Source organism: Erpetoichthys calabaricus, chromosome 4 (genome assembly GCF_900747795.2).
Source record: "Erpetoichthys calabaricus chromosome 4, fErpCal1.3, whole genome shotgun sequence".
Lineage (NCBI taxonomy): Eukaryota > Metazoa > Chordata > Cladistia > Polypteriformes > Polypteridae > Erpetoichthys > Erpetoichthys calabaricus.
The window spans coordinates 58,908,462-58,924,969 of NC_041397.2; the positions used below are offsets into that span (position 1 = coordinate 58,908,462).

General features: G+C 36.7%; 1 protein-coding gene across 1 annotated transcript in view; it reads left to right on the plus strand.

Annotated features, from left to right (window-relative positions):
• mtmr6 (myotubularin related protein 6) overlaps window positions 1-16,508 on the plus strand; it is a 56,680-nt gene that overhangs the window by 26,311 nt on the left and 13,861 nt on the right. The window contains exons 8-12 of the mRNA XM_051926388.1: window positions 4,032-4,141; window positions 4,921-5,046; window positions 10,267-10,316; window positions 11,723-11,923; window positions 15,828-15,962. Coding sequence (XP_051782348.1) covers window positions 4,032-4,141; window positions 4,921-5,046; window positions 10,267-10,316; window positions 11,723-11,923; window positions 15,828-15,962 — 622 coding nt within the window. The remainder of the gene's footprint in view (window positions 1-4,031; window positions 4,142-4,920; window positions 5,047-10,266; window positions 10,317-11,722; window positions 11,924-15,827; window positions 15,963-16,508) is intronic.

Here is a 16,508-nt window from a genome sequence, read left to right on the forward strand (position 1 = left end):
TGGATAGCGCTTTGAGTACTGAGAAAAGCGCTATATAAATGTAATGAATTATTATTATTAAATAAAGATTGTTTTTGGTGGATGGGAATTAATTTCTATTCAAAACAGTTGCCTGTATTATCAGAGTAACTGCAGTAAGTCTATGTCTTTATAGTATAAGCTTTGGAACTGGTCTTCACATTTCAAGTTTTACCTCTTGCTCAAAGAATGAAATAGAATTGCTGGTGTTTTCCCACTAAAATGTAGACTTTCTACAGAAACTTTATATTTACAAAGGCTTGTAATGGGTTTTAAGGATAGCAAGCAGACATACTGAACTACTTACTGAATTCAGTTCGTATCAATTCAGTTTACTTTTATATAGCATATTCCACTCATAACCACAGTGTACTGTATACTAATTATCATCTGTATAGCCTCATTTTTTTAACATTAAATAGAATGTCAGTTTTTACTGTTTTTATATTCGGTGCTTTTCCAGTTTGCCTTATTTAATTATGTTGATGTATGTGTTAGTGCTTTCTAGTGTTATTTTATTGTTTAAAAAAAATATTTCTGACCCAATTCAATATGAATGTTAAAATGAATCTTTCAGTGTTAGCAGTACTTTGAAATATTGCGATTGCAACAATAGTGACATTTATTTATATAAAACATTTTTATACACAAAAGTAGCACCAAGTGTTGTACAATAATGAGAGTTACAAATAGAAAGTGAAAAACTAGGGAAAAGATGTTTATAAAATGTTGTATCAGATAGTACAAATGAGAAATAAAACATTGAGCTTCTTAATTTTATTAAATTAAAGTTAAGAAGAGAGGAAGTACTAATGATGGTTGCTAAGCAGTTTAAATGTGTTATTAAAAAAGACAAAAAAGTAACAAGCATGTTCAGAGGTCAGTATATTGGAGTGTGTATTGGAGAATTATTGATTAAAGTCAGATTTCTGCTTTGAAGATAGATGAGTAGCCCAGAGCCTATGTGTTACAAGATTGCAAGATGTATTTCTGTATTATAGTAATAGTATTTAGGTGTCTTATATTAGATAGGAAAAATATAATTCTCTGTGATTAAACAAATAAGACAAAATCAGTTTAACAGTAACCTAGCTTAAAACTCTTAAGCATTTCAGCTATTTTTCGCAGAGGATTATGTGTCAAGGTTATGGATAACTTAAGTGCTATGGGATCACAATTGCTTCTAGACACTTCAGCCCTATGCCTGGAAAAAACAGATGAATGACCTGGGTGTCCCCCAAGGTTCAGCTCTAGACACTCTTCTGTTTTACTGTAGCTTAGTGCATACCAAGCAGTAGATAAGAATACCAACCAACACACACACACTTACCAGCTTTACATCTATACAAGTGAAAAGAAGATATTAAAATAAGTAAAATTAAAACTTGTATAGAAGACCCTAAGCACTCTAAACTTTAATACATGATGATGTGTTTTTAGCTCTGTAAGTGAAAGTGATGCAAGGTCTTCACCTCTAGATAAAGCAATGAAAAACCTAGTTTAAAGGTCTACTTTTACAGTGGCCAGTATCCCATGTTTGAGGAATTAACTAAGTTTTGGATATCCTTTTTTTCCTGTTCATTTGCAGGGCTGACATGTCAACACTAGATAGAAAGCATTTCAACTAATTAAAACACTATGCCCTGGAATGGCATGAAGGTTGCTTTTTTGCAATTAACCAATACTGTGGTCACTTGAATGTGTGAATGTTGTGTAGTAGTGTTGATCAGCAAATTTTGCCAAAGTGTTATTCGCAGTGAATTTGCTGTGTTCACGTTCATTGTTGTTCATCAAATTATTTACTAATAATCCATCTAGTTTAGGGTAACTTTTTTCCCCCCAGCATCTCATAATGGTTTGCAAGGCCAGTGCATCATCCATGGGAGCTGTAATGGCAAAAATTGGATGGGACCAACCCCTCGGGTATATAATGCTATTCATGTGCATTACATACTGGTTACAAAGCTTGCGCATCTCTCACTATGTTCTTTCTTCTTTGATCTCATGTAGTCTCGGTTACGCAGTAGTTGGCACTATAAAGAGCACACGATTGCACTCACAGTTAGTATTGCTAGTCTACTGGCTGACACAGTGCAGATTTAAAAACTGAGTGAAACTCAAGGGTAGCAGAGAAAACTCATGCAGATATAAACAGAACACACCGACTTTATGGAAACCAAAGGTGCTAATGCAGCTGGTGAACTACTATAGCAGCAGTATTTACACTACTTTTTTTTTTTACATTTTTCATAAGAACAAATGCTATGGCTGTAAAGCCATAAAGCCCGTTAATACTGTATGTGTAGTAGGTGAACTCACTTTAGTGAGCTTAACAGATAAGTAAAAAATGCAAGTGCTCAAATTTTATTTTTATGAAACATATACAGTGTGCATAATGTGTTACATGTGCTTGTAGCCAAATGTACAGGTAGATCTTGGAATTCCATGAAAACAAACCTTGAAAGAGCCTGATGTCCCCCCATCCCCAAACACAGAAGTCTCTATCAAATAATAATAATAGCAAAAGATTTATTACTATGTACAAGATGTTTTATTCTTTTTGATAGAACAAAAATTGCAAAGCGTCAGCACAGACAGTGTGGAGAGCCATCATGACTTCAAAAAAATAGAACTGATTGAAACCAGTGGCTTCAATCACGACATACCAATTTTCTACCTTTAACTCATTTAGGGTTGATTTTTTTTTCCATTTTCTTTCAGAAACTCAGTTTTCTGAAAACACACAAAGCAGTAGTTTCTTACATAAATCTACATAATAAGTCTGTTGCTGAGTGCATTGCCCTGTGCGCTACCATGGCAGAAGTGCAGGTGAGGTGGGAGAGGGGAGCTGCTGCTGGGCTGTTTTCTGAAAAGCACACAAAGCAATGGTTTCTCACATAAATCAACATAAAACTGCCTTTCTTTTCTGACTGTTGACTACGATTTCAGCGTTTCCACTTTGTTTTGATGAAATTTACGTTTGCGTGTCTCTGACTGCACAGTTTTGCAGTAGTTGGCACTGGTGCTGCAAAGCTCAGTTTAACTTTTTGGCCACAATATTCAGCCCAGTATGGTTGCCAGACGTTTCCCTAGCCATCAGGGACACTTTACAAATGACTGGACCATTATAATCTAGTCAAATCTAGTTCATTTAGTTCATCCCCATTGACTTCAATGCAATTTGCTAAGTTCGGTGATATTTGCAAACACTTCTGTGATTTCTCTGAACCTGAGGTGAAGCAAACACTGTGGAGTTCGCTCATCACTGCTATAGGAAGACTCCAGTAGAATATCCTAATACCATTTTGAACTCTCCCTGCACAATGGGATTTACTGTATTTCCTCTTAAGCAATCTCATTCAAGAATGGTTACCTTCTCAAAGAGTACATTGACCTCTTATTAAAACTAGTTTTCTCTGAGAATCTGACAATTGTAGAATCCTGATAAGCCAAGTCATCCTAGCCCCCTTTCTCAAGGTCATGCCCATTGCCTAAAGCTTATTTTATGCATTTTATTCACGTGAGTGTTGCACATTACAATGATGTGATGTGACATATCTTTGTCTGATTCAGAGCTGGTTTCCCATTCTGCTTATTGGTGCTGGGAGATGTGATATTTCACCGTGACTGGATAAAGTAGGGAAGACTAATATTGATGGATGATTATGGACAGGAAATAATATAATGTAATAGATGCAATATTATAAAAGTTACAAAAGTGAATAGTTTTTGATATTTGAATAGTGTATAAGTTGAATATTTGTACATGGTAAAATGAAGGTGTTTGTTTTGTATAAAGTAATAGATTTTTAATTGCAGTACCTCATTTTTTTAATGTGACATTTATCCTGTTCAATTCTTTTTCATGATTGTTAATTTTGATTAATTAAATTGTCACACGTAGGTATGTTAACAAGATTGGACACCTATTTTATAGTATTATTTAAATTATAATATAGGTTACCTTTCATGCAGTAAATACTGCTTAATAACATCTTTGTTTTAATCTTTAGTTATAGGTTCCAAGTCTTTGTCTGTAACAGAGTTTTTAACTGGTATAGAAAATTCAGGATGGCTACGTCACATTAAAGCAATTCTGGATGCTGCTATCACTTTATCAAAAGTAAGTTTTCATTTTGGGCCAGCTTTGTACATAAAGTATACATTATTTTGATATTGTAATAGATGGTGTTGTGAAGAAAATATATCACAATATTTATTTCGTTTACCCAAAGGTTACTTTAATATAATGGTAAAGAGATTTTGTAGGAAAACTGATAATTTTAAGGTGTTTAGTGCTTTTAACCATTTTTTACTGTACTTGAAATTCATAATTATTGGGAATACCATATTCAATCTATTTTTGTAGCTGCTATCATTATTCCTAATAAGAGTATATATATTTGCAGGTTTCACAAGAACAAAGTGTGCCTGAAGACAGACTGGCATCTTGTCCAGATATACAGTCTTTTGAAAACATTAAAACTTGTTAGGTCAATAAACACATGATAAATTTAATATGTATTCAAAAATGTATCAGTAATTTTCTTCTTTGCAAGAACTGTTTAATCTTTATCCTAGTGCTTGGACAATGGTACTATAAACAGGAAACATGCTGCATAAAAGGTTTCATTGTGTATGCAGAAAATGCTCTGTTGAAAAGCACAGTCACTACTTTGAGAGCTAATGCAAAATTTGGGTGGACAGCCTCTTGCAGTTAGATTGTTATAGCTAATCGAAAGTGTAGACATCATGTGTTTTGTAATAACTGTATTAAAAGCACAATGTGCCACAAGTACACTTTATTGCTTGGTGTGTTTTGGTTTTCATATTATATATCTGATGTGTAAAGGCTAATACACTCTTACATGAATTACTTATGTTTTACTTATGGTACAACAGGCTATAACTGCTGAAGGGGCAAGTGTTTTGGTTCACTGTTCTGATGGCTGGGACCGTACTGCACAAGTTTGCTCCTTAGGATCACTCTTAATGGACCCTTACTACAGAACAATCAAAGGTTTTATGGTATGTCTGATTCTGTAAATTGTGTTTCTTTTTTATGTTTAGTTTCTGGATTCTGTCTTTATTTTTGCTTCTATATGAAGAAATTCTGAATTTACTGTTTGTGTAGGGTTATAAAAAAATTCACCTTTTGGTTAATTAATTAAATCCAAACTTTATTTGAAGTAAGTTTATTTATGAGAAAAAAAATAATCCCTAACAAAGAAATAATTATTTTTTAACAAAACCAGATGTGCCACAATGTTGGCACCCCTAGAAATTCTTTTGATCCAAGTATAACTGAATTATTTTGTCCATCTATATCTTACTGTTTCAAATTGAATGTGTAGGACATTTCAAGGTGTAATCCATGACTTCTTGTTGCACTGGGGTACATGTAAATATGAGGTGGAAAAGATGTCACATTCCCTTATTCATTGACCAACACAGGATAAGATAAGAGAACACAATTAAAACAGACATGTGTTGACATTCGTATTTCAGGGAATGAAGAAGATGGTAAGAGAAGTAAAAAATTCCCCAAGGATCACTGTTAGAGAAATATATAAAAAATAGCATCTTGGAGTCCAAAACTACCATCAATCACCACCTCCACACAATCATTTTTCAGTAATTTAGCCATAAATGTAAGCTCCTGAAATATTAGTAAATGCGACAAAGCAAAATTTGAGCTTTTTACCAACAAACACTCAAGGTGGATTTGGCATAAAAAAGGTGGCTATGCCAAAAGAACCTGATCCCCACTTTCAAGTATGGAGGGTATGTGATGTTGTGGGGGAGTGTTTCCTCCAAAGGCTCTGGGAACCTTTTTAGGGAATGTGGCATCATGGAATCCATGAAATATCAGAATACAGTAATCCCTCGCTACTTCGCGGTTCACTTTTCGCGGATTCACGACTTCGCGGGTTTTTAAATACAAGTGATTGCCCGCCTATCGCGGAAGTTATGTTCCAGACCCATCAGCAACAGGAGAAAATCCGCGATATAGAAAGACCATATAAATAAACATTTTTATAGTTTAAGCCTTAAAATACCCATCCCACATGCTTTAAACACATGTAAACTTATAAAACACACTTTGTTAACATATGTGATATGTGCATGTCGGGCTAAGGATATGAGTAACATCTCACTATTATAAAGCATTTTAACTTCACGCAAGACAAGACAGTGAGACAGGAAAATTGGTGATGTACAGGCTTTTAAATTATTGACAGGCAGAGCGACAAGCAGCACAAAGCCAGCACAAAGTCCACTTCTCCTTAGCGTTCATTCAGCTCCCCACCCCTTGACAATGCGAACTGCGCCTCCGGGGAGGGGGGTTTGAGCTAACGTGCGTTCAGCCCTCACATACCCACACACACACTCCTCCTCCTTCCGAACGCGCAGAGCAACAAGCAGGCATTTTGGCAGAAGCAGCACAAAGTTCATTTCTGCTCAGCGTGAGTTCAGCTGCTCCCCTTCACAAAGCGAGTGCAGACACATTGACGTCTGATCACTGCGTGCAGTGTGCAGTGTTGGTCTGCGGTGTTTAAGAATGTAGAAAGTGTTTAAGAGCGTAGGAAGTGTTTATAAGAGTGTGGGAAAGGTTAACAAGAGAGTGAGAAAGGTTTATAAGAGTGTGGGAAGGGTTTATAAAGCCTTAAAATATGTATAAATAATAAAATAAATATAGGTCGCTACTTCGCGGATTTTCACCTATCGCGGGGGGCTCTGGAACGTAACCCCCGCGATAGGTGAGGGATTACTGTATTGTAATTTAAATCTGGCCATCTCTGTCATGAAACTAAAACTGAGTCATCATTGGATATTCCAGTAGGAAAATGATCCAAAACTATGTGCGCATTAACTTTAAAATGTTATTCAAACACTCCATCAAGAAGATTATTATTTACATATTTACAGGCTGTCACAAACTCGACTCAGAGTCATGGAAAGGTTTGGGGCAGCCACCCATATAATTGATTTCCTGGCTGCAAAGTTGAACAAGTAAATACAGCACTGCTGTGCACAAAACCGAGTCCAAAACAGAACTGAGGGAATAGGGAAAAGGTGGAGGCTTTTAAAGGGGAAGACAGAAAGTGAGATCATAGGGGTCTGGCTCATGAAGGTCTTCAGCCATTGGTTCGAGCCCGGACGTGACATCACAGGGGCCGGAGCTGGCAAGGTCTCCTTCCATAGGCTCGGTCCCGGAAGTGACGTCAAGAGGGCCAGTTGGAATCTACCGTGAATGGTCTACAGGAAAGGGAGAATAAGAGTCAGTGCATTCTGCCACATCCTGGTATGACTCGGAACTGCCCTTACTCAAGCCCTTTAGCTGCCTCCCATGCGCACATGTGTGACCCTGACCGAGAGGTCGTGAACCCGAGAAAGAGCATCAACATTGGCATGAAGAGCACCCTGGCAATGAATGAGTGAAAACTTGTACGGCTGGAGGTCAAGAAACCACCGGGTGACCCGCGGATTCAACTCCTTGTGCAGGGCCATCCACTGTAAAGGTGCATGGTCCGTGACAAGGGTGAATTCCTGGCCCAACAGGTAGCACCTAGGCTGAGTAATCACCCATTTAATCGCCAAAGCCTCTCTCTCCACCGCTGCATACCTGGTCTCCCGGTCCAACAGTTTCCGGCTCAGGAACATGATGGGGTGTTCCACACCATTGACACTTTGGCCCAGCACGGCCCCCAGGCCTGTGTCTGAAGCGTCTGTCTGGAGGATGAAAGGCAAAGAAAAGTTAGGTGCCTTCAAAATAGGTGCGGACGTAAGGGCCTGCTTCAAGTCACTAAATGCAGCGCCTGTCTTTTCAGTCCTACCACAATGTTTGGGGCCCTCTTCTTTGTCAAATTAGTCAAGGGCGCCGCTCTCTCCGAGAACCGAGGCACAAACCGGCGGTAGTACCCCGCTAACCCGAGAAAGGCTTGGACCTGCCGCTTGGTTTGCGGATGGGGCCATTTCAAAATGGCATCTACTGTGGAGCACTGTGGCTTCACGGTACCCCGACCCACCAGGTAGCCTAAATACTTGGCTTCGCTCAATCCAAAGAAGCATTTCTTGAGATTAATACGAAGCCCGGCCTCACCAAGTGTCCGCAATACCGCTCGGACATGCTGTAGGTGTTCCATCCATGTGCTGGAATAGATGACCACGTCATCCAGGTAGGCAGCAGTGTATGAGTTATGAGACCGGAGCACTTTGTCCACCCCGTGTAACCCAAATGGAAGGACACAATACTGCCAGTGTTTTAACCTTTCGGGAGTCCGTTAAAGGAACCTGCCAGTACCCCCTTGTCATGTCCAGTGTGTTAAAATTTAGAGCCTGTCCAAGCCTCTCGAGGAGGTCGTCCACTCTTGGCATTGGATAGGCATCAAATTGGGAGACTTCATTAAGCCGACGGAAGTCATTGCAAAACCTCCAACTCCCGTCAGGCTTAGCGACCAATACAATGGGACTGGACCAGGGACTATGACTTTCCTCGATTACACCTAGTTCCAGCATGTGCTTGATCTCAAGCTCCACTTCAGCCCTTTTTTCCCTCGGGAAGACAATACAGACGTTCTAGGACTATAACCCCGGGCTCTGTCATAATGTTGCGCTCAACCAGAGAGGTCCTTCCAGGGTTTTCACTCACTACCTCCAGGATAGACAGGATAACTGTTTCCAGCTCCCGTTGTTGTCTGGGACTTAAATCCGTCCGAAGTTAAGGCTAGCCGTTTGAGCAAAGAGTGAGCAGGGCTGACCGGAGGAGGGTTTGGGATCCCTGTCCTTCCAAGGTTTCAGCAGGTTTACATGATAAACCCGCTCCATCGGCTGATGATTGGGTTGATTCACCAAATAGTCGACGAGTCCTTTCCTCTCCTTAACGTCGTAGGGGCCTTGCAAATGGGCAAGCAACTTAGAGAGGGAGGTAGGTAGGTACTAGGACCATGACACGATCTCCCAGGAGAAACTCCCGGAGAGACGTGCCGCGGTCGTAATATCGGACCTGTGCTGCTTGGGCCTCTTCCATGTGACTTTTAAGGAGGGGCCGAATCTTACCAAATCTATGGCGTAATTGCACGATATACTCCAGTATGTTTGTAGAGGGAAGAGCCTCTTCTTCCCATCCTTCTTTTAGGATATCTAATATGCTCCGGGGTTGTCGCCCATACAATAATTAAAAAGGGGAGAACCCTGCACTCTGCCACATCCCGATATGACTCGGAACTGCCCTTACTCAAGCCCTTTAGCTGCCTCCCATGCGCATGTGTGTGACAAGGCCTAAAGACAGCAGACAACATGTAATTTGATATAAAGTGAATTTAGATGATATTCGTATAGTAGGCTGCAAGAGAGTAAACACATAACGTCATACAGTGAAATTTAATTCACCTGAAATGTTCACTGTGTAAAAGAAATTGAAGAACATCACTGTCAGCCTTCACCAGAGCTTGCCATCTTCTTTACATTCACATAGGTGATGCATAGCATGCAAAGTAATACATCATTTTCTGTTTACAAAGCTCTGTTAGATTAACAAACCATATTCCTATTGGAAATGAGTTTGTGCACCAGAAGCTCTTGTCAACCCTTCATGATGGTTTTTCCTGGGGAAAAAAAAACTTTTCTACCCAGTGAAAGAAGTCCATGACCATGTAATCTCAATATTTTGCAATTAAATAGCAGATTTTAGCTCAAATATGTTTAGCTTAAACAGAATTATTCTGTAATTTAAAAAAATGCTTAGTACAATATTACTACGTAAGCTTTCCATGTGAAAAACAATCACAGTAAAGCAATTTCTAAAGTGTATTAAAGTTTTTTATATTATCTTCAGTATTTATAGTAAAGAGGAGAATATAGAATTAGTTTGTTGCAAACTGTGAGCATACTACTGAATGCTATGATTATTAAAAGGCACAAGAGATGAGTTTGTGCACATTGGCAAAAAGCTTCATTGTCATCATAACTATATAAATTACTTATTAGTGTCTTAAATGTGGGTAGTTTTAGGCCTGTAATTCTAAACTTAATGTACAAACCCATAATGTTAGATAAATTCTTTCGTAATGCCTATACATTTTTGTGTAATCTTTTGGTAATGCAAAGATAGACTATGAATTTATTGGGACGTATAGAATTAAACTACAGTAAATATTATTTTAGGTAATATAACATATTTTATGCAGAATTGTCAAGTCTATATCTTATTACCTGGATTTTAAAGTAACTATGTTTGTTTTTTAGGTTTTGATTGAAAAAGACTGGATTTCATTTGGGCATAAATTTGCTGACAGGTATTGAAATGTACAATGTGATGTATAGTATTTTTTAAGTCTGAACTAAATCTTCAATTACTATTGTATATACATGAAGGATAAAGTAGGTATTTTACGTCTTGCCTGAAGAAGGGGCCTGAGTTGCCCTGAAAGCTTGCATATTGTAATCTTTCTAGTTAGCCAATAAAAGGCTTCATTTTGCTTAACTTCTTACCACATTCATAATGGCTAACATGGTACAACACCCTAGTATTTTTCAAGGTGAAATTATTTCTTCACAATTATAATATATAAAATTGCCATGTAAAATTATGTTCTTAACTGGAGTTTTTTTTTTTAATTTTAAAAATGCCAGGGTCCATAGGTGAATGAAAAGCCTTAAAACTTACCAAATACTGTACAACCACTTTGAAGCAGCAAAGGTTTTCATTTAAGAAAATTTGCCTTCTGTATTTATGAAGCATCCTTGTGATAAAGAATGAAAGGAAGAAAGAAATAATTATTCAATCAAAAAATTCTTGGAACTATTTTTTTTTGAGGCATTTTTCTTGTCTGCTCACATCCTAAGGAATAAATTCCTTATTTTAAAATAATCATTTGCAATTGGTAAACCATTTAGAATATACACCCAATAACAAAATGCAATTTATAAATCAGTGTAAGAGAAACATGCTTCTAATACTAGTGATTATTATTATTAATTGCCATGTTCTCTGCTGGCAACTCCAAACTGGTTGGCCCTATTTTAGAAATTGTTACTTCCTGTGACTCATAGATGGATGAGTGGAAGTTTTGTTGTAATTTGTTTTAATATTAATCCATGATATCAAAGTAAGACTATCACAGACGTAATCATTAATTATTACACTGAATTGTCAAAATACTTTTCAGAACAATGACCGCAAATAACAAGAAAACACTTGGATTTTTGTTAGTGTGATCTTGAAAGGGCTCATTTTTATCTTAACTGGTAGGAAATATGAATTATTTGTTAGTCTTTAATTTTAGCATAGCCAATAATAGTTCCAAGAGTTCTAAAGTTCTACCTGAATTAGTTATTTTCACCTCTAGTTTGCATTATTCTAGTTTGCTGTATTACATTTTCTGATGGCCACTTTTTTACACCAAAATTAAATAATTTTCTGAAAGCAGAGTAATCCTCTTTCTCCTCACTCTCTGTTTTGCCAGTATCTTCTAAAGATTACAAAGTGATTTTAAAATGAACTCCAGCTTTGCCCCAATTGCTGCATGATGCAGTGTTTAAGAGAAGTATCACTGGAGAACATACTGTATTAAATGTTTATGATTCTTATTGATGTCTATTTAATAGTTTTAAGACTACAAATCCATTTTCTTCCACCAGTCATAGGATAAAATACTAATAGTTACATTTAAATGTTGTCACTGTTTTTTCTTTGCTTTAGGTGTGATCAGTTGGATGGGGACCCTAAGGAAGTGTCTCCTGTATTTACCCAATTTTTGGAGTGTGTCTGGCATCTGTTAGAACAGTTCCCAATGGCATTTGAGTATAATGAATGGTTTCTCATTCAAATTCATGAGCATGTTCACTCATGCCAGTTTGGCAACTTTCTAGGTAACTGCCAAAGGGAACGAGAAGAGATGAGGTAAGATGAGGGAGAAAAAAAATGCAATGTTACTAATATTATTCACACAGTTATCTAAATTCATTATTCATAATGCAAATCATCTGAGATGTCAGAGATGTCTCATGTTTTTTCAATAATACTTATTGGTGGAAGAGGTGATGTATACATCCAGGGGTATACTGGAGCCCAGTCCAGGGATTGTTCCTGCCTCCCGCCCAGTGCTTACTGGAATAGGTTCCAGGTTCCCCATGACCCTGCTCTGGATATGTTGGTTTCGAAGATGATAGATGGATGATGTATACAGTACATAGTTTTTAATCGTGTGACAATCCATCCATCCATTATCCAAACTGCTATATCCTAACACAGGGTCATGGGGGTCTGCTGGAGCCAATCCCAGCTAACACAGGGTGCAAGGCAGGAACAAATCCCGGGCAGGGCGCCAGCTATTTGGAGTGTAAATTGTGTTCCTTTTAATTCTGCTATATTTATAACAAAAACACAATACTGCAAATTACTGCAGAAAACAGAATTTAACATTTTATTTTATTTAAACTTACCATTACCATTGCCTCCAGGTTTTGCTCTGTATCCGTCATATTTATGCATCCATAGGAATATGCTAAACTCTAAATAAAAACTGGTCAAATGCATTTTAGTAGTAATAAATTGAAGTATGAAGGCTGAAGTAAACATATTCCATTTTCTTACTCTTCATATTTGCAAAATTTTCATTCAGTTATAAATTTTCAGTAATAGTTGTTTAAGCTCAGTTTGCCAGATGTTGTATGAGAATGTGTACTGCAATAGTTATACTCTGACTGACTAATTGTAAAAACTGATATACTGACCTTTCCACAATTAATGGCACCTCAGTAAAGATGAGGACAAAATGTTATAAAAAATTCACCTTTTGGTGAATTACCTTAATCTCACACTGAATAAAAAGAGAACAACAAAATTTAACTGAAGTTAATTTATTAGGAGAAAAAAATTCCCTTATCAAGAAAAAATTACAGTATTTTTTAACAAAACCACACATGCCATGATTGTTGGCACCCCTACATTTAATGTTTTGTACAAACTCCCTTTGCCAATAAAAAGACAGAGAACTTTCTCCTGTAACACCTTATACAGTTGGAGAATAAAGAGCAGGGAATCTGAGACAATTCCTCTTTATAGAATCTTAATAGAGCATTCACAGTCCTCTCTTTTGGACTCTCCTCTTCAGCTCCTCCCACAGGTTTTCAATTGGGATTAGGCTTGTGTATAGTTGTGGTCATGGCAGAAGTTTGATATTGTATTCATTTAACTTGACTTTGTTTTGATTTGGACATATGTTTTTGGATCAATGTCATGCTGGAGTATCCAACGATGACCCAATTTTAGTTTCTTAGAAGAGGCAGCCAGATTTAAATTTAAAATCCCCTGGTATTTCATAAAGTCCATGATGCGATATTCCCTAAAATGATCCCCATGGCCTTTGGTGGAAAAACAGCCCCACAACATTACAGAGCATCTACCATACTTGGTGGTGGGGATCAGGTTCTTTACAGTAGCCATCCTTATTTTTATGCCAGATCCACCAAATTTTCACTTTATCTGACAAAAGAACTTGGCTCAAATCAAATTTCCATTAGCATTTGCTAAACTCCGGGCACTTATATTTGTGGTTAAATGATAGGGAAGGCTTTTTTTCTGACATGCCTTCCATATATTCTATGGGCATGGAAGTGGCTTCTGATGGTAGTTTTGGAGAATTGGTGACCTCAAAATACTATTTTTTTCTGTATTCATTCAACAGTAATCTTTGAGGATTTTTTACCTCTTTTACCATCCTGTTCACCATGTTTGGGGGAAAAATAAACTTGGGTCCTCTTCTAGGCAAGTTAGTAACGGTTCCAGTTGACCTAATCTTTTAGTTATTGTCCTAACCTAATTATTGACATCCCTTGACTTATGAAGATCTACACAACTTTCTCTCAATTGAGTTGTGTGTTCTCTTATCTTTCATATGTTGATAAATGTGTAAGGGAATTTCACCTCTGTGCCTCCTTATTTTTATACCCTTACGTAACAAGAAGTCATAGATCACTTTTTCCTACACACTCTGATCAACTTAAAATAGTAACATTTAATGGAAAAAAATGCTTCAGTTACACTTGGATCATAAGAATTTCTAGGGGCACCAATAATTGTGGCACATTGTTTCTTTGTGAGGGATTATTTTCAATTAAAGGCTGGATTCCTCTCATTTATTTCAGTGCAAGATTAAGGTAATTTACCAAAAGGGTGACTTTTAGTTTTTACAATCATTTTTTACTCATCTTTACAAGGGCTGCTATTAATTGTGGAGAGGACTGTAAATATACTGATACTGGATACATTTATATGTATGTAATGTTTAGTTTTGTGTTTTCTTGGCAAATGTTACTGTAACACTAATAACCACACATATTAAATCAATAAATTACACATAATATTTGTAGTTCTTTAATACACAATATTTTTGTTTTGTTAGTCAAAAAGTAAAAGAAAGCTAGAACAGTTGACAGGCACTGTTTTATTTATTACATAGCAGATTATACTGTGTTTTTATTGGTTCTGATCATTACCTCTACTCCCTAATTTATATGTAGCCAGAAAAAAAAGGTTTTGCAAAAAAAGGAGGGACAGTATCTAACTACATAGTAGAGTCTCACATTAGGCTAAAAGGCACTCTATATTAAGGATCTAAATAATGCTAAAAGTTGTTTTTTGTGACTTCAATTCCCCGTGATTAAATTTAAAAGTCTTTGCCTAAAGTTTATTTACAGAGCCAATTTATTTTTTAAGGGTGAAATGAAAAAATAAGGAGAGCAGCAAGTGAGGCTTCTGAGGCTTCACTTTGTCACTTCTACAGCTGTTAACATCACTGCTATCACTCTTCAGGAGACATACAAATATAAATGTTAATGTACTATGTACACATGAATTATTTAATCTTCTACTATAGTTTACTTTGTCTGTGCTACATTTTCACTAATTTTTAGTGTTGCTAAGAACTTTTGCTACTTATTATACATATGAGGTACTCTTTTATTTTAGTGTCACATCGTGCAAACTATGAGTGGGGCCTGCAGTGGAATAGCATGCTGTAGAGGGCTGTTTCATGCCTTGTATCCATTATTCCCAGAATAGGCTCCAAGCCTTTGCAGTCATAAAGATTGTCTGGGAACTCCATGCTTTGTTTTGTTTTTTTTTTGTTCTTTATTTCACCTTATACAATTTATTGTATTAGGAATTTGTTGATTTTCGCATACCCCTTGGGGTCAGAGCACAAGGTCAGCCATTGTACAGCGCCCCTGAAGCAATTACAGGTTAAGGGTCTTGCTCAAAGGCCCAGCAGAGTAGGATCTCTTTTGGCAGTGACGGGGATTCGAACCAGCAACCTTCTGGATACCAGCACAGATCCTTAGCCTCAGAGACACCAAATCTACATTCATATTACTGTATATGGAAGATTAAAGGGTAGTAATAAGTTGCTTACTTGTTTCCTGTTGCCAATGAACTACATTTTAAAAGTTTGTAATTTGTGTACACAAGTGTAACATTTTTGCATTCAAATACCCAATAAAACTGAATTATCATAGCTTAATCAGAACTTTAACATTTGGGGATTTGAATATGATGTGTAGAATTCTATTTTGTACAATATGATACTACATTAACAGTTTCTTTGAGTTTCAGTATTGTCTTGTTTATTTAGAAATAGATTTTTTTAAAGGATCATAATTATGATACAAATATAAAGTTACCTTTTTATTGTTTTGAGAAAAAATACATCGGAAAAACATTTTATCTCTGTTATTCTTTGCTGTTTATGGTACAAGTATAAAAGGAAATTGACTTTCTTTTTGATTGCACTGTTTTATTTGTGTAGGTTGAAAGATAAGACATACTCCTTGTGGCCTCATCTTATGAATAACCATCAGAACTATCTAAACCCTCTTTATCAACCCGGATTTGCTGAAACACACCCAGTGCTTGAACCAAATACAATGCCATTTAATTTTAAGTAAGTATATTTACAGTTTATTTTATAATGTTTGTTATGTAGGACAGAATCATGTTAATTGAACAGAAAGAGATCTTTACCTATGACACAATTAAAAAAATCTCACTAATACCATATTAATTTGTTTATTTTAATGCTCCATAGTATTTTTTACATGCAAATGAACCTGTACTGGCTAGGTAACTACTGTAGCTTTAAAATAATGTCCTTGGATGGCCTAAGATTTTTACACAGTGTTAAACCTGAGATCTGAGCTGGCTAGCCTCTGATTCAATTACAAGTGGGTCTCTTCATAGGATATATACAGTAAAGGATGAGTTGCATTCTGAATAAATTATTTCTTGCTACCCCAGTGTAGTTCCATTTTCAGCATCAACTTCCTTTCAGACATAATAGAACTCTATTGCATTATCCAGGGTAAATCAGGGCTTTTAACTATGAACCTCCCCAGTGAAATTTTTAAAATGATGTACTAGTACTCCTTTAATATTGCAAATCTGATCTGTATAATAAAACCTAGCAGACTCCATCCTTGACACCTTACCC